We start from the raw sequence: 25349 nt of genomic DNA on the forward strand, positions 1-25349 counted from the left end.
TTGATCCCAGAAACTTCTTCAAGCAGCTTCTTGAAGGATCCCAGGGTGTCAGCTTCAACAACATTACTGGGGAGTTGGTTCCAGACCCTCACAATTCTCTGTGTAAAAAAGTGCCTCCTATTTTCTGTTCTGAATGCCCCTTTATCTAATCTCCATTTGTGACCCCTGGTCCTTGTTTCTTTTTTCAGATCGAAAAAGTCCCCTTGGTCGACATTGTCAATACCTTTTAGAATTTTGAATGCTTGAATCAGATCACAGCGTAGTCTTCTTTGTTCAAGACTGAATAGATTCAATTCTTTTACCCTGTCTGCATACGACATGCCTTTTAAACCCTGGATAATTCTGGTCGCTCTTCTTTGCACTCTTTCTACAGCAGCAATATCCTTTTTGTAACGAGGTGACCAGAACTGAACACAATATTCTAGATGAAGTCTTACTAATGCATTGTAAAGTTTTAACATTACTTCCCTTGATTTAAATTCAACACTTATATATCCGAGCATCTTGTTTACCTTTTTTTATAGCTTCCCCACATTGTCTAGATGAAGACATTTCTGAGTCAACATAAACTCCTAGGTCTTTTTCATAGATTCCTTCTTCAATTTCAGTATCTTGCAACACTTACAATTGCATCAATTTTTTAAGAGCATGTTTTAAACAGTCGCAATTGTTGCTGGCATTTCCCAGTCCGCTTTTTCTCATGCGTTGTCAGTGCATGCATGTGCAGTGCTCAATGCATTTTTGAGGCGAACATCCAAATACCTATTTTTCCCTAAAAGCAGGGTGTACTTACAAGGCTTGAAAACATATTTCTATTTCTGGTTTCCCCAAAGTGTTGGGAGCAGTAGACTGCACACATGTGCCGCTAACCACTCCAGCTGAACATCTGTATAGGAATAGGAAACACACCTATTAATGTGCAGGTGGTTTATAATTGTGCACAATTTAGCACTGCACCACTGACTAACTTAAACAGAAACAGACAGTATACATTTGGCTTACAGGCTACTCATGATAATACGAATTAGTAGTATAATGCAAAATTTGTTACTGGTCCCTTGAAATTCGTATTACCGAGAATTGACTGTCCTCTGTAAGTATCATAGTGTCAATGCGGCAAAATGACCTATTTTGTGTTAATTGACTAGGTTACTAGCCCTCTCCGGACTGATAACAATGGAAGACAAGGAATGTCAACAACGTCCTGACACAAGAGGGCACACCTTAGCTGTAAATGTAAACAAGGGACTGCATTAAATGAATTGATGATAAGAGAAACTAACCATGAATATTAGTGCTGTAGGTTAACGCGTTGGAGTAATATGTCCCTGGAGGGGCTTAGCCCTTTCAGCCCTTAATGACCAGCTGCCACTAATAAAAACTATGTTTATGTACAACTTCACCTTCTGAATTGCTTATTTAATTATGTGTATTTTTTTTTCAACTTGAACTAAATAAAGCAAGATGACCTTACACAGGATAGCATTTTAAATGAAGCTGCAATATGCATGTTTCATTGGCCATCATTGTATGTTACATTATTAGATACTTGTTTTTTAAATATGCCAGTCATATTCACAAATTGGAGATGAAAGTGGTATACATTGCCAACAGACAACAAATAGTTTATCATATATCAGCCAATGCCAAACTTAACATTTCATAATTTGTTTTATTATTTGATTAAAAATAAAAACAATCAATTGAATTAAATACTGTACATCTACTGTACATAACACAGTGTATACTGGCACTAGATTACTATGCATGCCTTAAAACAAAAAACATAGTGGTTACAATCACCTGACAAAATCTTTTGCATTGACAGTTAGGACTGTCAAAGTCAGAATGATAGAATAGAATCATTTAAATACAATCGATGTCACAATCCCTAAATATCCCTTATTTTTAATAGCGTGTCTCTATAAACCACTAAACATGTTTTTTTTGTCATTAATAGTTAGACTCTAAAGTCTTTACTGATGCTTCAGACTCAGCAGTGTATCTTTTTATATATTTTTTATTTTACTGTCTCTATCCTCTTTGGTCTTGCCCAAGTAAAGCAATACAACGACTAATATTACAACTTCAAAAAGTTCCCAGAAAAAGGGCATCTTTTCAAGATCATAATCCCTATCTTTCAATGCACTTGGCGTGCCTGTGATCTCATTCACACAGAAGCCTTTATTTTTGGACAGACTTTTTCTACGTCTCTTTCCTGTTTGTAGGTCACACTGTTGCCATGTATGTCCTTCTGGTAAGCAAGTTGTATTCCAACATACTCTAAACTCCCAGAACTGCTAGATTACTACTGCAGCTAATTCAGGGTCAGGAAGCCAAGACACTTGCAACCACAGTTTCTATCACATAAAGGGTGCCACCAATAAGTAATTCCCTCCAGAAACCTACAGAACCTCCTGTTACAAGTGCTTATTGTTTAATGACTACAGTAGAGGATAAAACCTCTAAATCAGAACCATTACAGAAAGAAATGTAAAACTGTAACGCATTACTTTTTTTTTTTTTTTACATAAATATTCAATAACCAGCATTTTAATACAAAATGTAGGCTAAGGCATCTTGGACATGCATAAATCATTGGTTTCGCTTTTGAGTAGGATTGCATTTTACCCACAGTTAATCATCCTTTCTGCAACGTTTGTCTGCATATCCCACTCCACAGCTCAAAACGCTTCATGCATCACACTGCTAGTAGGGCAGAGTATCACCCCTCGTTCATGACTATCAGCTGCTCAAAATGCCACTGTTGCCTTGCAACTGGACTGCATGGTCGCAGAAACAGGCCCAAACTTGCTCCACTTTTCACAGCTTCTATGCATTTTGCAGTTAGGATATGGGCAATTCCACCACTCTGCTTTAAAACAAACAAAAACATACATGTAAGGAATTTAATGTTAATTATAAGGTTGAAAAGTTTATGTGTAATATATTTTAAATATTTAAACCCTTTGGACCCTATTTAGTAATGTTCGCAAACCCCCAAGCCAATCGCAAAACACTTTTGCGGACACTTAGCGCACCAGAATCAGGCTCACGTGTGGGCAAGCAGACTTTGTTCACCTATGTGATTTAGCAGCACGTGTTTTTGTGTCCACTCGGGAAGTTAGCGTCAGCGTTTGACATGGGCTGAACTTGGGGAGTGTCCTCATTTAAATACAAATACAAATTAGTGTTTGCGTTTCACTAGACGTATGAAAACTAGGTCTAAATTGTGTGCAAATGACATGGTTGACTATAAATACCAGTGAATCTACCAGGGAAAGAGAAAAAAATAAAAATAAAAGAAATATGGAGTGCGCACTGGATTAATGTGATTTTTTATAATGTGATACTTTGTACTGTGATTTTGTAACAATTGTAAGTCGTCCTGGATAAGGGCGTCTGCTAATAAATAAATACATAAATAAATAAATAAATAATTGCTAAATAGGGCCCATTGTGTATAATTTAAACTATTACATTTTCAATAAAAAAATAGACTTTGACGTGTGTTATCATGTACTAGTAACGTTTTTCAATTAATTTCTATTCATTTAAAGTTTTTCATCAATTTTCACATATATTATTTAATTACAGTGGTTTACAATGTATCAATTATTATATTATAAATGATAAATTATAAACTTTCTGAAAAATTGTAAAAATCAATACAAGATTCTCATAAAATGTTTAACAATTAAACATTTAGTAAAATACCATTTTTCTTTTTCTTTACCATTTAAACATTCAAATCTTTACAGCGTTAATAATAAAACAAATGTGGACCCATCGTTTGCAGAGTACAGCGTGTACAAAACTACAGATTAACACACAGTCGAAGGGAATTGTAATTACATACAGTACATCTTCCCTTAAAATAAGCTAATGCAGTTTCTGAATAATAATTAAGAAGTTTAAGTAATAAATACTGCAACTCTGGTTCTCATTGGTTTCTGATAAATATGTTCCAGGAATAATTTAGTTCTATGTAGTACAGGCTTATGACCAGTTGGTGGCAGTATAATCACCCAGATAAAAATAATTCCAAAAGAGAGGATCTTGTGCATTTCAGATTTTAAATGCCAGTACGAAATAGCCTTTCAGTCCTGGAATTTACAGAGATGATACAAAACGGTGCATCTCTTTGAGGGTTGACCTTTTAAAAGCATGTTATTTTACAGACTGCCTTTCTGTATAAAGGTTAGTTGCCCGAATGCAATTTAAACAATGTATCTGTTTTTTTTCTGTTTTGTTTTTACACGTACCTGTCGTACTTCCCATTGCTGTCTGAAGTGGGGTTGTTCTTGTAAGGTGCATTCAGACACAATCACCTGCTCCTGTCTGACATCAAAACAGAACTGCCCTCCGGAGCCAAACCGGATTTCCTTCATACTGTTGTATTCGGAGTGCTGTTCCAAACCGGAGTGACATAAAAAAAAGGATTTATTTCTGGTAATCCGGTTTGTTTTTCCATTCTAAAAAACTGCATTTCTGCCAATTTTAATACAGGGCTTTGAAAATGTAGCCCTACTGTTTCAAAGCATATGGTCTGTATCACTGATATAGACAATAGTGCGGAAGTAAAAGGTGTATTGTTTACCAGACAACAGTTTATTTCAACATAAGTTTTTAACATTAGAAAGCTGAGAAATTATTAAGATGTTTATACAACTATGGCCAAAGGTTTTGCATCACCCTATAGAATTTAATTTTGCTTCATAAAGTCGAATTAGACCTGCTGAATAATGTTACGTTAACAAAACTGGCAAACTCAAAAATTAAAAATGTGACATTTCGAAAGCTAACGTGAATTATTACGGCTTCTGGTAGACTTTTGCAATATCATTTTGTAGTTTCTTTGATTACATGATGTTAAATAAAAGATCTAAATTATGTTTATATCGTTTTTTCTTTAAAATGATGTCTCAATCTTAAAATTCCAGTTGCTTCAGTCCTGAAAAACATAAAAACACCCAAATCCCCTGATTTAGAAAATAAAAGACTAAGATCATGTATAGATATCTGGAAATTGAAGTGAACTAATAGTTAAGATGAGAATGTGTCTAAGTGAGCATTCTCTACTGTACCTGATTGCCGTTACCACTGCAAGGAGAAAGCTGGACAGGATCTCCAGCAGCACCCCACCTGGTCTTGTAATCTGCACAATAGCCAGTGCCAACATTGTACAGCTTTAAATACAGGTTTTTAGAAATATATTAATATTGCACTGAATGCACAAGTTGTATTAACTATTAATATTGTATAAACTAACAAAAACGTATTTAGATCAGATCATTATTTTTTAAACTAAATCAAGCAAAAGAGGAATCCTAATCCCTTTAAGGCAGTGTTTTGTGCATAAAACATTTCATAAAAACACACATCTGCATGTTAACACTTACAGTATATTCATTGAAAACCAAACTGAATAATGGAAATGTTTTCAGATAACAGCATCATTAATGTATCCAACGTGTATATATATATATATATATATATATATATATATATATATATATATATATATATATATATATATATATATATATTTCTTGCCTCCCCAGAGAATCCTCGTCTGTCCTCTGGTATGTAGAGTTCTGGGTGGATGTTTGACAGGAACCAGTGAAAGTTTTTGCACCCGAGTCTTCTGCTCAGTTGTACCCTTTCTGTACAGTTGGGTGCCTCAGCCTATTGAAGGAACAGTAAGATTTTCAATGACAAGCATTTAGAACAGATCCCTACCAACACTGATATGAAAACACACATTAACAGTCACAACTTTGGAGCATTTCATTGGTGTCTATGTACTTGCATGGCTTTGGGTATATCCACACATGACGTGGCTTGTCTAGCTGATGTAGGTACTAAGTTAATGTCACAGATCAAGACATAGGGAACACAATGATGCATAATAAATTACCCATAGGACGCCCATATATGCATATCACATGGTTTATTAACTGAGCAGCTATAATGCTCAGTGTTTGAAGCACCAAGTCATTTATTCAGCAATTAACCATGTCATATGGGCTTCAACACTGCACCCCAATGGGCATTTTATTTAGTTGTTGTGTTCCCCATGGCTTGTTCTGTACCAGTATTCAAATTAGTACTCGACATTAGCCAGATAAGCAACAGCATGTGTGTATACCCCAAGTCACTACATGCTATCTCTGTACACTTATTGGCAGTCTGAAAATTAGATGTGAATTATGTAAACTTGCACAGGATTATAATTAGACTATGCTTTTTATAACATGGATAAGATATCAACTACAATACAATCCCTCCTAATCCCTCCTAATTTAAATCAACCCTCAAGACCCACCTGTTCTCTCTTGCTTTCCATGCTCTTTAAGCCTGATATCTGCGATTAGCTGCTGTGTTGCTGCTACTATCATGTATTATGCACTTTCCACTGTATTTAGTGTACTATTTCATGTATTATTATTATTTTTATTATTATTTATTTCTTAGCAGACGCCCTTATCCAGGGCGACTTACAATCGTAAGCAAATACATTTCAAGTGTTACAATACAAGTAATACAATAAGAGCAAGAGTATTATGCTACTATCTCATGTATTATGCACTTTCCACTGTATTTAATGTATTATGCTTTTTTTTTTTTTTTACTGTAAAGCGCTTTGTGATGGTGGTCCACTATGAAAGGCACTATATAAAATAAAGATTGATTGATTGAAGTGTATTCTGCACTTTTTTAATGTGTACCTTGCCTATTAGGTATGCAGCCATGTCCCGCTTGTAGAAGATGTTCTTAAAGGAGTCAAGCCAAGTCTCGGCCACTCTGATCTTGTTCTTCACGACAGTCTCCTCATCGGGTAGAGAGTACGGAACACGATGGTGGTACAGGTGCCCAACCCGGGAACAGGGCAGGATCTCCAGGGACCCGCCACACAACCACACCTGAAATCAGGGACCCGCCACACAACCACACCTGAAATCAGGGACCCGCCACACAACCACACCTGAAATCAGGGACCCGCCACACAACCACATCTGAAATCAGGGACCCGCCACACAACCACACCTGAAATCAGGGACCCGCCACACAACCACACCTGAAATCAGGGACCCGCCACACAACCACACCTGAAATCAGGGACCCGCCACACAACCACACCTGAAATCAGGGACCCGCCACACAACCACACCTGAAATCAGGGACCCGCCACACAACCACACCTGAAATGGAGGCTAGAACTGTGGCTTGTTTGCACAATGGAATTTACCACCATTTGTTTTCAGTATATAATGTCAGAGCCATGTTATTGTTATTTACACTGAAAGATACAAACATTTTACTTAGAGCCGTCTCTGACAGCAGTATACATATGTTTTACAGATATTGGTGTGAAATAGGAACTGTTCGTGGTCGAAATCTTCCACAGTGGGCCTTGAAAGATGTATCCATTAATGAGGAGACAGAGTGCTAAGACAAAAATAACTCTAGTCTTTCGATGTTTATAAGTTAGAAAACAACAGAGACTTACATGCTGGTAGATGTTTCCTTTCAAAACATTTGTTACATAATGGGCAAAGTTAATGAGAAAGTTAAGCACCCGCTCTTTTTGGATGTCACTATATCAAGAAGTATATTATAACAGAGTGCAGTGGGTACTGTTAAGACATTAGTAGTAGGTAAATTAGTCTGGTGTTACAAAATCCCCACATAATTTGTCACAATATAGAAATTGCCATTCTGAACTGCTAAGGGCTTTAAAGCAAAGGTGGTGATTCATGTCAAGACTGAGGTACTTTGACACAGCTTTGTGGGGAATATTTGATATTATCCTTCTGTGTGGACAGAAAGAACAGTGATATACAGTGATGTGACAGACACAAACCTTATCATTAAGTAAAAGATAAATACATCTTAAAAAGTATTTACCCTGATTGACAGCTCCATATTCTCCACCCCCCATATAGACATGCCAGGATCATAGGCACCAATGTTCTGGAAGTAATGTCTCTCCACAGCCAGCACTCCCCCTGGCAAAGCGGGGCTCCTGGATCACAGTGTAGGGAAATAACTCATGAAAAGAATATAAGTATAAAACTATGATTGAGATTCAGCTGTGTTATCTGGACCGCTGACTGAAACAGAAACAAAGACCTGTGCAGTGCTTCTAGACTAGAAAACAGCAGACCCGTACCAAGCAGTTCTTTAAGATTTGCTTTTTAAAATGTGTACACTGTATACAAACCCCCTTGGTTTTTTGAGGGACGTGGGTTCTGTCTGTGTACTGTGTGTTTTAACTACACATTACAAGCTTAGTTCTCTTCACATCTCTTCCTCATTATTAACTTTTCTAAAATACATGCAAACTAAACCAGAAAAAAAGGTAAAACCAGTTACCTGACTGGGCTGACCAGGGAGCCGTGCTGCTTCTTCTCATACTTGGGGACCGGCTCCCAGTGGAAATCCAGCTTCCAGTCAAAGACTCCTCTCTGTGGGTCAACCGAGTGGTAATACTGAAACGTCTTCCAGTCAATGACATCTAAAACTGGAGACACAACCCGGCTTCTGTTGGAGAAAAGGAGGGAATTAAACAACATTTGCTATGGTGTCCTGAGTTAAATTTCAGTCTAAAGCCCCTTTCAAACTGGCACTCCTACCTGGGTCCCGACCCGGATTCTGGCTACCCCGGCCACAATCATGCGTAGTACCTGGGTCGTACCCGGGTTGACCCGGGTCGCAGCAATCCACCTCAGGATGTGGATCAATACGTTTTGACCCAGGTCGAGTGAGACAATACACGACAGCCGTTCGTAAGCCGACAAAATAACAGCCACGCCTGCATGCAGATTTCACTTCCGCAAGGAACATTTCTGTTAATTCATATTTTTGTTCACTGAGACACACCATGAGCTAGATTGCAACGGGGATGAAGAAACATGTGCTCTAATCAACATTTGGGCCGACTGTTCAATGCAGAGAAGCTTGGATGGAAGCGTCCATAACAAGCTGTTTCTGGGGCATTGATACGCGCGTTGTGTATTTGCTTCTGTCAGCCAGGTCGACCCTGCTTCTTCAAAAGCAGTGTGAAATCACGTAGCTGACCCGCATGTTACTACAAAACAAAAATAAATAAACAAAACAAAACCTAACTCTCACATGAGGTGCGAAACTAAACTTTGTTTTTCCTTAAATTATTCCACTGGACAGCTAAGCCATTTACCAGTCACAAAACACTTATCACACAAAGGTTTACAAAGTCCCTTACACCAACTGACAGCCTCTTGCCTTCACACAGACTGCCCACCAATTAAATATAATTAAATTAAACAAGTACACCTGTGGCTGTGCAAACACAGCCACACCCACATTTATCTGGCAGGGACAAAAATTAACCCTATCCCTGCCAACCACCAACAAATGTTTTGCCACTATATATATATATATATATATATATATATATATATATATATATATATATATATATATATATATATATATATATATATTTCAGGTTGTGTGCAAATGTGCTTGGCTCATAAGATATGATACCTACCTTTCTTTATTCATCTTTTTTTGTTTAATATTTTGTAAACTATACTGTTCAGTAGACGATTTCTGAGTTGGAAACAGCACCGTTTTAGTAGATAAAATAACCTACTCATAGTCCAAAGTTTGGGAAAAAATGACTGTTCACGGTACTATCTACAAAGAAAGTTAGCTTCAGCATCTTTTTTCAACCACAAGCCCAGCTCACTCAAGAAGACATTTTTAGATTAACGTAATTTTGGCTTATATTACCATCAAGAACTGTTTTCTGGGAAAATAACCTGATAACTCACAAACATTTCTGGAATCACTCAACCCAAAAGATATTGTGTTTGGGTAGTACTTGATTTTACTCTTAAAGGTATCCGTATTCACGTTTTTTGTAATTGCTCTTATTTGAAATCGTTCTTAACCATTTATCGTACTTACTATGTGCTCTTAATGGAATTTACTCTTATAAGCAAATATCTTTACAATAAGTTTAACTGCTCTTTGTCGAATTCGCTCTTAAATGTAATTATTTACTGTATTCTTTATTTTGCTCTTATTTGAATTTGATCTCATTTTCTACTGATTTTACTATACTTTATAACTGCTCTTATCTGTAATGTGATATTCTGTAATGTGATATTTTGTAATGTGATACTTTGTATTGTGATATTTTGTAACAACTGTAAGTCGCCCTGGATAAGGGTGTCTGCTAATAATAATAATAATAATAATAATAATAATAATTACTATTATTATTATTATTATTATTATTATTATTATTATTATTATTATTATTATTATTATTATAAGCAAGGATATCAAATTAAACTATGGGCTATCAAGTTTGTTCCACAACACACAAATGAGGGACAGATGAAAGAGAATGCTTTCAGAAGATAAACATTGGATTGTTTAAAATCATGGTCCTCGCAGCAAAATTAGTTGTCATAGTTACCCCACTTTTTTTACATAACTCTGTGGCACAGATGTTAGGAACCTTGGGGAACTCCGCTCATATCAACGGAAGTTATAAATAAATACACAAATGGATTTTCTATTTATTGTTATTACCATGACAACCGGTACTAAAGACACCAGCTAAGGAACAAAATATTCTTGCAAATATACATATGTTCTTTGTTTTTCTCCATTGCCAATCCTCTTAGCTATGCCTGTTAGATAAATTAGTTTGAGATGTTTATAGAGGATTTTGAGCACATGGTGTTCTTTAAAAGCTTGACAAAATACAAATTACTGTACTCAGTGTCGTGCACACAAATGTGATATTTTTCTTCTACAATTCTATTGTTTTGACAGAATCAAAGCAGCATGTTAATTAAATACGCATTATTAACTAAACATGAATGTATGTTAAGCATATGAATGTAAATCATTTGAAAACTCCTATGACTGAATAAAGAATTAAGGCTGCCACAGTTAAACCTGCAAACCCTATAAAGTAAACTGAACAGCAATGTTTTCAAAGATGGGGGAGGGGTGGGGGGGTATGGGCAGATGTGCCACAGTTTAATCAGCAGAACCACATTTGCCTATACCTCGACCACATTTGCCTATACCTCGACCCTCTCCAATCTGGCTTCCGCTCTGCTCACTCCACTGAAACCGCCCTCCTGTCTGTCACCAACTCACTAAAGTCTGCCCGAGCTGCCTCTCTCTCCTCTGTCCTAATTCTCCTCGACCTCTCTGCTGCCTTTGACACTGTCGATCACTCTATCCTACTATCCTCTTGCTGACCTGGGAATCTCTGGAACTGCTCTGGCCTGGTTCTCCTCCTTCCTCTCCAACTGCACTTACCAGGTAACCTGGCGTGGCGCAACCTCCACACCTCGCCCTCTCTCAACAGGAGTCCCCCAAGGGTCAGTCTTGGGTCCTCTCATGTTCTCTCTCTACACACGCTCACTGGGCCCCCTCATTGCATCCTATGGTTTCTCATACCATTTCTATGTTGATGATGCTCAGATTTTCCTATCCTTCCCCACCTCTGACTCCACCATCCCCTCCCGTATCTCTACCTGTCTGTCTGCTATCTCCTCCTGGATGCACTCGCATCATCTCAAACTCAACCTCTCTAAATCTGACCTCCTTTTCTTTCCCTCCTCCTCCTCCCCCTCCTCTGATCTCTCTATCTCTGTTCCTCTGGAATCTACCACACTCTCTCCCTCTTCCTCCGCTAAGACAGGGCAGCAGTGTGGAGTAGTGGTCAGGGCTCTGGACTCTTGACCGGAGGGTCATGGGTTCAATCCCCGGTGGGGACACTGCTGCTGTACCCTTGAGCAAGGTACTTTACCTAGATTGCTCCAGTAAAAACCCAACTGTATAAATGGGTAATTGTATGTAAAAATAATGTGATATCTTGTAAGTCGCCCTGGATAAGGGCGTCTGCTAAGAAAGAAATTATTAAGAACCTCGGAGTCACCCTGGACCCCTGCCTCTCTTATTCCCAGCACATCTCTACTCAGGCACGCACTTGCCGATTCTTCCTGAGCAACATCTGAAGAATCCGACCCTTCCTCACCAACTACGCCACCCAGCTCCTGGTCCAGGCCTTGGTACTCTCCCGCCTAGACTACTGCAACTCCCTCCTGGCTGGCCTCCCTGCGTCCGCCACCAGTCCGCTCCAGCTCATCCAGAACTCCGCTGCCCACCTGGTGTTCTCTCTGCCTCGCTTCTCCCACGCAACTCCACTGCTCCGCTCACTCCACTGGCTCCCGATCACCGCTCGCATCCAGTTCAAGACTCTTGTACTAGCCTACAGATGCCTTGACCAGACTGCACCCAGCTACCTCCAGACCCTTCTCTCCCTACACTCCCACTCGACCTCTCCGCTCCGCCTGCACTAGAAGACTGGCTCTACCACCTCTACGCTCCCCTGCCTCCAGAGCCCGCTCCTTTTCCACCCTTGCTCCGCAGTGGTGGAATGACCTTCCTACAGATGTCAGGACTGCCCAGTCCCTGACCACATTCCAGCGCCTCCTCAAGACTCACCTTTTCAGAAAGCACCTGTAGAACTCCTCTGTTCTTCGCCTGGGACACTTATCATCCTTCCTTAAATGCGCTTTACTTGCTCTTATCTGCCCCCTATTTTACTGCATTTAATCCTGTACGTTAGAGTACTGTAATCTGCCAAGTGTTTAATCTGTAGTATTTTGTATTTAATCATATCCTGATGTAACTATCACTGACACTTATCTGCTGTATCATTGAATTGTATTTTGTCACACTTGTACTTGCTTGAACCAAAGTCATTGTATTTATCTTGCTCTTAATTGTATTATTACTTGTACTGTGATACTTGAAATGTATTTGCTTACGATTGTAAGTCGCCCTGGATATGGCGTCTGCTAAGAAATAAATAATAATAATAATAATAATAATAATAATAATAATAATAATAATAATAATAATACCTATTTTGAAGCCTTTAAACCTGGGACTCAAACAAACATTGAGAGGTTTTTTTTGAACCCCTAATAATCTATATTGTGTAAAGGGAACAGAGTGCCCTGGACTGGATGGCCAGACAATTCATTCCCAGGGTTAGGCAGAAGTCAGACATCTAGAAAGGGGGCGGGGCTACGGTACACTAAATCATTGAGGCGGAAGGGATATGATGTGGCAGCACCGGATTGGAGGAGCGGCTGCACTCGTTAACCAAGGGGTCATGATTGGCGGTACAAAAGGGGATGTAGCGAAGTGATCTGCTCCTTTGTATGGTTAATGCTGAACCAGAAGGAAAACCTGTATTGTTATCGTGAGTGTTTTGTTTGTTTTGTCATGTCTAAAGAATTACTTGTTTGTTGTTATTAGACGGCTAACACGATCCGGAGCTGTCGCCAAAGGCCAGCACTTACCCGGACAACACTGTACCTTTGTTAATGATTAACTGTATTTGCACCACGAGCACTATAGCACTCACTGTGGACTTGTGATTGTGTTTGTGTTACGTGTAGGTGTTTATATATCGGGACTATTATTTCGGACCAACCCATGGATTAAACGGAGGAATACACAATGCTGTATTGCCTGTTATTATTGTTTACTGTTTTTGTCATCAGACTTTGGATTATAAGAATAAAACACCATTGCACCTGGATTATCGTTGACTGTCTGATTATTGATCACTGCTGCACTCCTGCACCTGCACACTGTTAACCACTTTGCCACAATACTGTACAGAAAAAAAGTGAGTTTTTGGGGTTTATCATAGGTAATTATTTATGAATCTCTATGAAATGCAAAGAAGAATTAATATAACTTGCCTGTGAAAATGACCTGTTCTGTCATATTCCTTTTGTTAAGGTACAATAAAAGGTTTTGATGGCCTGGATCTAAATCAATGCGACCAGCCCATCAGCTCAAAACATCTGTTTTCTACATATACAGCTACAAAATGCATGTTTTTGAGGCGCAACGTGCAAATGTCATTCTCAAGAGAGGGTAATTTTGAGTTGGAACTTATGCTTTGTAATTGCGCTTGTTATTTAACATGTGAAGAAATAAAACACTTATTCTGGCAAAGAGTTGCTAATTTCACCCAGAGGGATGCAGCCAAAAAAAGCAATCCAAGCGCAAACACAGAACAAAAGCAAGTGCCACTCTCTCAATTAAAGATTCCACACTGGAATGTCACTTCCATTACAGTGGTAGGGTAAAGGTAATGGGTGCCCCAGGGGAAATGATTGATTGATTTATTTGATTTATATAGCGCCTTGCATACCACAGTATCTCAAAGCGGTTTACATGTCGGTTAAAACTAAAAGAATAAGTAAAAATGACAACATAACAATTAATAATAATAATAATAATAATAATAATAATAATAATAATAATAATAATAATAACATCAAATCTAATTCGACATCTGCCCGCTGCAGCTGGGCACTTCGCTAACTGCCCGGTCATTACGGCAACTGCCCGATTTCGGCAACAGTCCATAACACACAAATATATATAAGGCATAATAAGGGTGAATAACATTACTGTTGAAACATCAAAATAGTTGGGTTTGGGTTTTTAAAAGAAATCAGTGAGATTGGTGTATTTGGAACTCTTAAATGTAAAGCTTTTTCTGTCAGCATTGTTTTTCATACACTCCATGAACTGATCATTGGGTTCCTGATGGTCAAAGCTACAGCATAAAATATAGGCAACATCCTGGGGGCCACACAAGTAGTCTACATTTTAGCATCATATTGGGGGCCACAGTAGGATTCTGCTTGGCAGGCAAATCCTTAAGAGAGGTTTCTTGCACAACTGGCCTCCTATTAACTACTGTGCACTAGGTAGTAAAACTATACAAGGAAGAGAGCATTGAAAAATCAAAACCAAAGTCAGGAAGACCACCCAAGTTGCCATCCAGGGGACTACGTGGTCTAACCCACACTACACTCCTGAAAACGAGGCACCTGCAGTGGGTCGAACAACATAAAACTGAGGGAGAAAGGGATTGTGTTCTTTCTTTCTTTCTTTCTTTCTTTCTTTTTTAGTGGTGATTTCCCAGTTACATCATAACCATTTTTTGGTGCATACTACATAAGTCAATCAATCTTGCTTGCCTGAAAGCAAAGTGAATGCCAAATTTTCGACTAATTTATCTAGTATATAAAGCATCTGCTGGACGTGCATCTAGAAGGAACTGGTGAAGACTGGCCTATAAACATATAATCAACAGTATGCCGTGGTCATGTGACAGTCACTCTGGAATCAAGGGACAGTCCTACTACATATCAAGCCTTTTTTAGGCTTAATATGCATAAATAAAGAGTCTGCATTGTCTTCAAACATCTAAAGGTGGTCATTAATGTACATACCATCAGAGACTGGCAGATATTTGCAGAAAACTGCTGTTAAAAGCAAAGCAGTTTTCTGCAATGACCTACAGGTACTGCATGCTCCGTTTTAAAAGCATCAGACCTACAGGTACTGCATGCTCCGTTTTAAAAGCATCAGACCTACAAGTACTGCATGCTCCGTTTTAAAAGCATCAGACCTACAGGTACTGCATGCTCCGTTTTAAAAGCATCAGACCTACAGGTACTGCATGCTCCGTTTTAAAAGCATCAGACCTACAGGTACTGCATTCTCCGTTTTAAAAGTATTTATTTGCTCCATATTTATTTGCTCTGATTAGTGTGTGCCAGGTGTAATGTTAGAAGTTTTGGATATTGTACTGTACATGATGTCTAAAATCTATTTAAATGCCCCTCTCTCTTCACAAGCGGCACTGGAGCCTCTGATTTGCCAAATGTATAATAGATTTGGCTAATTTCCCTAATTTAACTGTTTTGTGTTGTTAAAATTCAATAGTAAACTGTTTGATCACTTCTAAATACACATACAGTAGTGTGTTTCCATGTGTAAATTGTCAATAATCTAATTAAAATACTGTTTAATTTAAAATAGTATTTCATTTTTTTCATTTAAAAATCGATTTTGTAAAAAGCAGAAAACAAAACAAAACAACAAGCAACAACCAAGACCGGTGGGAACTTAACAGCTAATCTGAGACTAAAAGGAAAGGAAACATAAACTTCAAATATCCCAGAGGAAAGACTGGCTAGCTGAGATATTAAGGTAAACAATTTGAGTAAGCCAAGATACATTTGAGTAAGTGTGAGTAGATATGTTGAACACACAGTAGTGTTTCAGTAAGCCTTGTACTTGGGTTGAACCATATTCCCACAATCAGCTTTATAAGTGCCTGGAGAATATTAGTCTATGCTTTCTAACAAACTATTTTATGCATACAGTTTTGGTACAAACTTAACACCATTAAGTTGGACCACTGATAACAAGATACTAGGTACAATTTTGGAGGTTATTTCTTTGGGTCTTCAGTAGGCTCCCTTTAAGTAGAAACACTAAATCATATACACTTACTAGCATGTGTGTGTGGTAATAAAGCATTCTGGATACCAATATGATTAGGACTGCATGTCTTTGTTAAAGGTGCTGTCAAGTAACCTGTAAGCATGACAGGCTGGAAAACAGGTGGGACAAAAGCTCAACAGCTCACTCTTACCTGTCCCCCGCAATTCTGTCCAGCAGCGGCTCCAGCCAACCCTTGTGACACTCACAGTGCGAGTCCATGAAGACAAGCACGTCCCCAGACGCTCGTGCAGCTCCAAGCAAGCGTCCACCAATAACCCCCAAGCGCTTATTGCTCCGGATCAATTTCACACCATCCAGTCTGGAAATGTACTCACTGAGAGCGGTCTTCAGATGTCCTGGAAGAAAGATGAATCATTGAGAGAGGGTAAGACATCACACTGACACCAGAACAGCAGCAAGAGCTAACAACTGCAATCCATGAAGATCCATACACTGACACCAGAACAGCAGCATGAGCTAACAACAGCAATCCATGAAGATCCATACACTGACACCAGAACAGCAGCAAGAGCTAACAACTGCAATCCATGAAGATCCATACACTGACACCAGAACAGCAGCATGAGCTAACAACAGCAATCCATGAAGATACATACTGACACCAGAACAGCAGCAAGAGCTATCAACTGCAATCCATGAAGATCCATACACTGACATCAGGACAGCAGCACGAGCTAACAACAGCAATCCATGAAGATCCATACACTGACATCAGGACAGCAGCACGAGCTATCAACTGCAATCCATGAAGATCCATACACTGACATCAGGACAGAAGCAAGAGCTATCAACTGCAATCCATGAAGATCCATACACTGACATCAGGACAGAAGCATGAGCTATCAACTGCAATCCATGAAGATCCATACACTGACACCAGAACAGCAGCAAGAGCTAACAACTGCAATCCATGAAGATCCATACACTGACATCAGGACAGAAGCATGAGCTAACAACTGCCATCCATGAAGATCCATACACTGACACCAGAACAGCAGCAAGAGCTAACAACTGCAATCCATGAAGATCCATACACTGACACCAGAACAGCAGCATGAGCTAACAACTGCAATCCATGAAGATCCATACACTGACATCAGGACAGCAAAACAGCAAACAAATGCAATCCATGAAGATCCATACACTGACACCGGAACAGCAGCATGAGCTATCAACTGCCATCCATGAAGATCCATACACTGACACCAGAACAGCAGCACGAGCTATCAACTGCAATCCATGAAGATCCATACACTGACATCAGGACAGAAGCAAGAGCTATCAACTGCAATCCATGAAGATCCATACACTGACATCAGGACAGCAGCACGAGCTATCAACTGCAATCCATGAAGATCCATACACTGACATCAGGACAGCAGCAAGAGCTATCAACTGCAATCCATGAAGATCCATACACTGACATCAGGACAGAAGCAAGAGCTATCAACTGCCATCCATGAAGATCCATACACTGACATCAGGACAGCAGCACGAGCTATCAACTGCAATCCATGAAGATCCATACACTGACATCAGGACAGCAGCATGAGCTATGAACTGCAATCCATGAAGATCCATACACTGACATCAGGACAGCAGCATGAGCTATGAACTGCAATCCATGAAGATCCATACACTGACACCAGAACAGCAGCAAGAGCTAACAACTGCAATCCATGAAGATCCATACACTGACATCAGGACAGAAGCATGAGCTATCAACAGCAATCCATGAAGATCCATACACTGACATCAGGACAGAAGCACGAGCTATCAACAGCAATCCATGAAGATCCATACACTGACATCAGGACAGAAGCACGAGCTATCAACTGCAATCCATGAAGATCCATACACTGACATCAGGACAGAAGCATGAGCTAACAACTGCCATCCATGAAGATCCATACACTGACATCAGGACAGAAGCATGAGCTATCAACAGCAATCCATGAAGATCCATACACTGACATCAGGACAGAAGCAAGAGCTATCAACTGCAATCCATGAAGATCCATACACTGACATCAGGACAGCAGCAAGAGCTAACAACTGCAATCCATGAAGATCCATACACTGACACCAGAACAGCAGCATGAGCTATCAACAGCAATCCATGAAGATCCATACACTGACATCAGGACAGCAGCAAGAGCTAACAACTGCAATCCATGAAGATCCATACACTGACACCAGAACAGCAGCATGAGCTATCAACTGCAATCCATGAAGATCCATACACTGACATCAGGACAGCAGCAAGAGCTATCAACTGCAATCCATGAAGATCCATACACTGACATCAGGACAGAAGCATGAGCTAACAACTGCAATCCATGAAGATCCATACACTGACATCAGGACAGAAGCACGAGCTATCAACTGCAATCCATGAAGATCCATACACTGACATCAGGACAGAAGCAAGAGCTATCAACTGCAATCCATGAAGATCCATACACTGACATCAGGACAGCAGCAAGAGCTAACAACTGCAATCCATGAAGATCCATACACTGACATCAGGACAGCAGCACGAGCTATCAACAGCAATCCATGAAGATCCATACACTGACACCAGAACAGCAGCATGAGCTATCAACTGCAATCCATGAAGATACATACACTGACATCAGGACAGCAGCACGAGCTATCAACTGCAATCCATGAAGATCCATACACTGACATCAGGACAGCAGCATGAGCTATCAACTGCAATCCATGAAGATACATACACTGACATCAGAACAGCAGCAAGAGCTAACAACTGCAATCCATGAAGATCCATACACTGACACCAGAACAGCAGCATGAGCTATCAACTGCAATCCATGAAGATACATACACTGACACTGACAACAGCTAACAACTGCAATCCTTGAAGATCCATCTCCAGCCTGTTTACTCATCTCTTTCATGTCAATGTGCAGAGTGTTGTCACTTAAAGAGGGAAATAAATTGCAACAAAGTGGACACCAACTGAGAAAGAAGTCAGTGTTGACACAACAGTTCACCAGAGGTCGTGTATTTAAGTCTGCGGTCATTTAAAGAATGAGGAATATCTTTTGGTATATTGTTGTATGTGTATAAGGGGATGCTGAAGTACTGGAGTTGAATAAGGAATAAGGTGAAGGAGAGTATTGCTTAAATGGTGTTAACGAATACCATTGCATGATATGTTAAATTCTGGTCAATCTGTGTCGAAAAAACATTCACTAAAGACACGTTTCAGTATACTTGTGAAAATACTATGGGATAGTAGACTTTACTTTTACAAATAGATGTTTTTTTGAATTTCTGATTTAAAAACTATGGTTCCTAATGGAATGAATGTTGAATTCCACCTTAAGTCCTTGTTATTATCTATGTCAACTTAAGACATGTGAATTAATATATCTGATTATGTGGTTTCACATTGTCCTTTTTGTGCATTGCTGTATTCATTATACAATGTTTTAATTAACTTGTTATTTCTCTTTTCTACTCTGAGTTATATTGTATCCAGTACTTATAAACTTTATCAAGCCTTTCTGATTGATTGTCATTTATCATTTTCTTTAATTTTTGTAGATGTTCTAGTGTTGTAGAATTATATTCTGGCGACATTGTAGCAAACTGCTGATTAATTGGCACATGAATGTACTTTACTAATGTGTAATTGTATTCACCTGCTCTTTATAACCGCAATTGTATATAACTCTGTAATCCTACACTTGCATTTTGCACAGTGACGAAGGCACCTTCTGTGTTGAAACATTGATGACATGTTTCTATGAATTAAAGATATTTCGGAGTGCAATTGAGTGTGCGGTTCTCTCTTTTTCTATACTGATTTATGGCTTCAGCCTCGTGAACTTGCACTTCATCTACTTCGGTGTGTAGATCCTTTTTTTCTCTTACATTTTAGCCCAAAGACCTTGACCTGAATATTGTCGAGCAGTGGAATGCTTAAAAATGTTGGCTAATAGCACCAGCTACATTGCAAATCTTATTCTGTGAATCTATTCTGTGAATTGGGAATGAGAGCCGTGTAAAGGGTCCACGTGACTTCATAGGAACCCTGTACAGACAAAAAATAAAAACATAAATACATTAACAAAACAAAAAAAATAAACATTTAAGTGATTAAACAGTACAGTGCACTCTGTTTATAAGAATCACTGATATAAGAATCAACCACATATAGTGATCAAAACCACTGGGACCAAATCATTCCTATGCTAACCATGCTAAAATAATCTGCTTGTAAGAATCAAGCAATCTGCTTATAAGAATAATTTCGGGGCAAACTGACTGCATGTAATATAGTACTTGATCTAGTGCAATGACGTGTACAGCCAATAAAGCTGTTTTTGAATTTGAATTTGATCACATCTCGCATGATTAGGCACATACACAGTGTGGATTGTGGAAACACTGCATTGTTTGTAATCAAACGTGACTGCATCACTGCATTGTGCAGGTATGTTTTTTGTGTTCTCTGTTAGTGAAAATTTGTTTCAATAAAGTGAATACACATTCACTGAATACATATGGAGTACAGCAGTGTTATTGTGTGATATGCATGTAGAGGGAGTGGGATTGCGGTGCGCTGCAGCAAAGTGAGGAGGAGAAGGAGGGGGGGACTGCAGAGCTTTCCAGCTCCGCTTAGTGAAAAACTGTGAGATTTGCATCGCAACTGAAAAAAAAGCAAGTCACAGATGCTTAAATGCAGTGGTGGTCCTGACAGTAAAATACTGTACTGTAATGTCATTTTAATTCAAAAGCCACAGCACGTAACACCGCACGGCAGTTACACTAGGCACCCTCACGAGACGATTAGTAAAAAGATTTTGCAGCCTTTAGTAAATATAATCGTGATCATATAACAAGTTGCTTACACACGAGGATTTGTTTTGATGTATTGTCCTCCATGATTGAGCACCATTGACATCTGTATACTGTATTTAAACTGCTGATGGCACACTTTTGCTAATTGTAATGTGACGTGGCCGAGGGCAGTGTAAATGATCAGGCTGGAGTCTTGATTTACAGATTAAAACCGGTGTTGGTTTTATTTTTCTCACACTGCGGTGGGGAAACAACCGCTAATAAAACAAACAAAATAAACCTAGCTCTCAGTTGGAGCACTAAGTAAACAATACTTTGTGTGGAACAAACACTACATCTCTTACTCACATTTTGCTTGCTTGCTTGCTTGCTTGCTTGCTTTCTTGCTTTCTTTCTTTCTTTCTTTCTTTCTTTCTTTCTTTCTCTTTTGCTTCCTTATTCCTCTATACCCCCATCACAAAGCTCTCGGCTAAGCCCTTTTTATCGAGGTGCCATTAACTTTAACAAGCAGACAGTTAACCAATTGACCATTATCCTTAATTCGTTAAGGAAAAGCAGCTGTGGATTTTCCTTGTGACATCTAGTGGTCAACCCATTACACTGCAGGGAACAAGCACCACAGTACCTACTGCATTCAAAGAGTTTTCAAACAGTTCTCCCATATTCAACTACACATGGAACCCAGTGCAATATGTCGTCAGTTTTTAAATGGTGTTTACCTTGTTGGCTGAGGTCGTCCACAAGGATGACTTCCTTCAGAAGATTTTTGGGTGCTGTGTCCAGAACACTGTGTATGGTTCTCAGGAGGGTGGACCAGGCCTCATTATGAAAGCAGATGATGACACTGGCAGTGGGCAACTTTCTGTTGTACTGCTGATGCAGACATCTGTGTACAAAAGAGCATTCAAAACAACTCTATTTGCATTCACGCTTGTTAGTTTCGACTACAAAAATACAACAATTGTTGAGATTCTTGAAACACCTGACCTGAATTCTAATGCAGTGCATTAATCTGAATGGTCTTTTTTGTTTACCACTGCACTCAACCCCAGTAGCTTGTATAGAAACAGTTTTTTCTCATGGTAACAACTAATTACCACACTAAGTTTTCCAAAGCTGAACCAACCAGTGGCAGCCAATTAAGTGATTAACCAAAATATTTAATATGGGGGGGATCCACTTCTCATAGGCTAGGTTTGGATGTCTCAACCAGTGGGCATTAGTCCAGTGGAGTCCGGAAGTCAGTGGCAAGGGGACTTTGATCAGGAGTTTTGGTGTGGTCTCTGAGTTGTGTGAGGTAGCCAGTGCCAGTGTCCACCACCTTTTGTGCGAACTAAATTCACCAAAACATAAAACAAATACAATAAAATAATAATAACAAATATATACTGTATATGCCTGAGTGGGAGTTTTAAAGACTACAACTAGCTCAAATACCTTCATTTAATTTTGTGGTTAATTTATGCCATATATAGTTGCTCATAACATGCTCTTTGTTACTATAATAACCCATACTGTCTGCAGCATGTGACTCAGCACTTCAATATGCAGTAACAGTTTAAATGTAAACTGTTACTGCATATTGAAGGCTGTGTGGAGGAGGCTGTGTGGAGGAGGCTGTGTGGTCCAGTGGTTAAAGAAAAGGGCTTGTAACCTGGAGGTCCCCGGTTCAAATCCCACCTCAGCCACTGACTCATTATGTGACCCTGAGTAAGTCACTTAACCTCCTTGTGCTCCGTCTTTCGGGTGAGACGTAATTGTAAGTGACTATGCAGTTGATGCATGGTTCACACACCCTAGTCTCTGTAAGTCGCCTTGGATAAAGGCGTCTGCTAAATAAACAAATAATAATAATAATAAATAACCTGTCCTCCAGCTGGGATACTGTAATGCTGGTATTATTTTAGTTCACTCCAGATTCTATAACTTGCCTACAGAGGGTGCTTCATGAAAGTGAACTGCTAACAAAAGTTCATATTTTGTACAACTAAAGAGGATTCTTTAAAAAAAATACATAATGTTTCATTGACTGCCTAATGTATGGAAGAATATGATGAAGATGGCTGACCTTTTCATGAAAAATGCTGTGTGTGTGTGTTCTGTGAGTCCATTAATATCAGTGACACGGATCACACAGAAATGCTATGAAACTATCTATTCATTATCTATATTTAGATTTACATGTATGTCTCCTAAATGGTGTACTTCGTTGTGTTTGTTGCGTGGACGTAATTCCGTTCTCCGAAATTTTACATATTATACAATAGTAGGCTACTACGATATTAGAAATACTGAAAACAAAATCCAACACGACTACATTTTAAAATCGAGACGGAAATGTTACAACTGTTTTCATCTAAAAACAAAAGGCGCAACCAAGGATACATGCAGCTGCATCATAAAAACCTTACACTTTGATGTTGACAGAGTAAATAGTGTAAATAGTACACACACGAATGTGTCTGGGTGGAAATGCCATGAGTCATCAAGTATCATGTTTTTGCAAATACACGCGACGCAGCTGCTTAAACAAACAGGAATTTCAAAAGCAGCAAAAGAAGAATAAAAATAAATTAATATATGGCCAAATTGTTGCTAATGATTCAATCCCCATTGCTATTGAACAAAGTGTTCTTAAATTAAATTTTAAAAAGTAGTGCTCTCTACTACCAGTCTATACAAATACCATTGCTGATAATTTACTTACAAAGGATGGCGTACCTCTGGGAGCCTCCTATGCAGAGAGATTCGCTCACTGACAGCTTCATTAAACCCGTGCTTTGCCAGTCCAGACTCTTCTGTATCCTTTTCAAACCCGTCCAGTTTAAGATGAACTGGTTTTCCCAGGTCGCCGAGTACAGCAGTACTCTTTTCACCTTTCTTACCACTGCCAGGTTTCACAAATTTGTAATTCCCCTTCTTAACATCATTTGCTTTCCTTTTAAATTTCGAAGGGACGATTATCAGCTGGTCCTCTTTGAAAGACTTCTTTAAAGGGGAGAGTCCGTCCATTTCAAGCTGGTCTCGCGCCTCCAGAATTTCCTCGAAGTCTGGCTGACCCACCACGCGCTCATGCCAGGCAGCGGCTGGTTCCTTAAACTCCCCAAAAAGAGGGTCCAGGTGTGTCACTATCATGAGAAAAAATCCTAACAGTAACCAGAAAAAAAGAAACGGTAGCCTGCATAATTTAAACCTACACCTTTTCCTAAATGTCATATTGTAAAGACAGCAGGGTAGATAGAGATCATTTTAAACAGCCCATTGCTAGAGTCGTCCTGCTTTACTTCAATAGCCTAGTTGCATGTATTTTGCAATAAGGTATAATAAGGTACTGCATTTTAACATCCAAAATTAGCAGTTATGAGCAATACAAGTCACCACGCTGTAAAAGGTAAGTTCATTTTATCCAGAACATACAATTTGTATATATTTTGCCTTGAATTTGTAGCTAATAATTTCGTTTTATCATTTAACAACTATTTGTTTTTATTTTCCCTTAGTGCATTTTCCAAATAAAAAATAAGTCAATACATTATAAAACATATTCTTGCATGCTATCACATACAGCTAATCCTGTTCGGTGTTGACACTTAAATTTAATCTGATGAACAGATGTAAACTCATTCTCTGAGTGCTTTCTCAGCTCAGGCAGGCTGTATGTACTTTGCCAGACAAAATATACAGCCTTGGGTCTTCTTCATGGTCCTAGTGCTTGCCAATTTAAACCTTCATCCGCAGACATTCCTAGGATCTACAGTAATAACACAATGATTGCAAAAACAATGGGTGAAATTTAGCTAACACTCGTTATCATGATATTAATCATAAAATGACAAACCATTAATAACTAACTTAATATGATACGCCATTAATAACTAACTTAAAATGCTACACCATTAATAACTAACTTCAAATGATACACCATAACTTAATATGATACACCATAACTTAATATGATACACCATTAATAACAAACTTAACATGATACACCATTAATAACTAACTTAATATGCAGATTGCGACATTTTGCAAAGCATTTATTAGGAGATGCCATTCTTTATGTTGTTGGTTTAGTTTATGGTAAC

The 25349-nt window shown here is 38.9% G+C and overlaps 1 protein-coding gene across 4 annotated transcripts; it reads right to left on the bottom strand.

The window, feature by feature from the left end:
- Nucleotides 1–1652: 1652 nt before the first annotated feature.
- Nucleotides 1653–24913, bottom strand: LOC117399665 (polypeptide N-acetylgalactosaminyltransferase 15-like). Of its 4 annotated transcripts, none has more exons than XM_033998982.3 (10): nt 23972–24912; nt 21984–22150; nt 16562–16766; nt 8380–8547; nt 7912–8029; nt 6732–6926; nt 5557–5688; nt 5088–5189; nt 4266–4409; nt 1653–2872 (listed from the first exon to the last, which is right to left on the bottom strand). In XM_033998982.3, the coding sequence occupies exons 1-10, from the start codon at nt 24478–24480 to the stop codon at nt 2726–2728; spliced, it is 1887 nt and encodes a 628-aa protein (XP_033854873.1). In that variant the 5' UTR covers nt 24481–24912; the 3' UTR covers nt 1653–2725. The 4 variants fall into 4 exon arrangements, 2 of the variants coding, with proteins under 2 accessions (XP_033854873.1, XP_033854872.1); XM_033998981.3 differs by having other exon boundaries at nt 1653–2875; nt 23972–24911; XR_004544130.3 differs by having other exon boundaries at nt 2735–2872; nt 5088–5158; nt 23972–24913.
- Between the last annotated feature and the right edge of the window lie 436 nt (nt 24914–25349).

Source organism: Acipenser ruthenus, chromosome 4 (genome assembly GCF_902713425.1).
Source record: "Acipenser ruthenus chromosome 4, fAciRut3.2 maternal haplotype, whole genome shotgun sequence".
NCBI classification, from domain to species: domain Eukaryota; kingdom Metazoa; phylum Chordata; class Actinopteri; order Acipenseriformes; family Acipenseridae; genus Acipenser; species Acipenser ruthenus.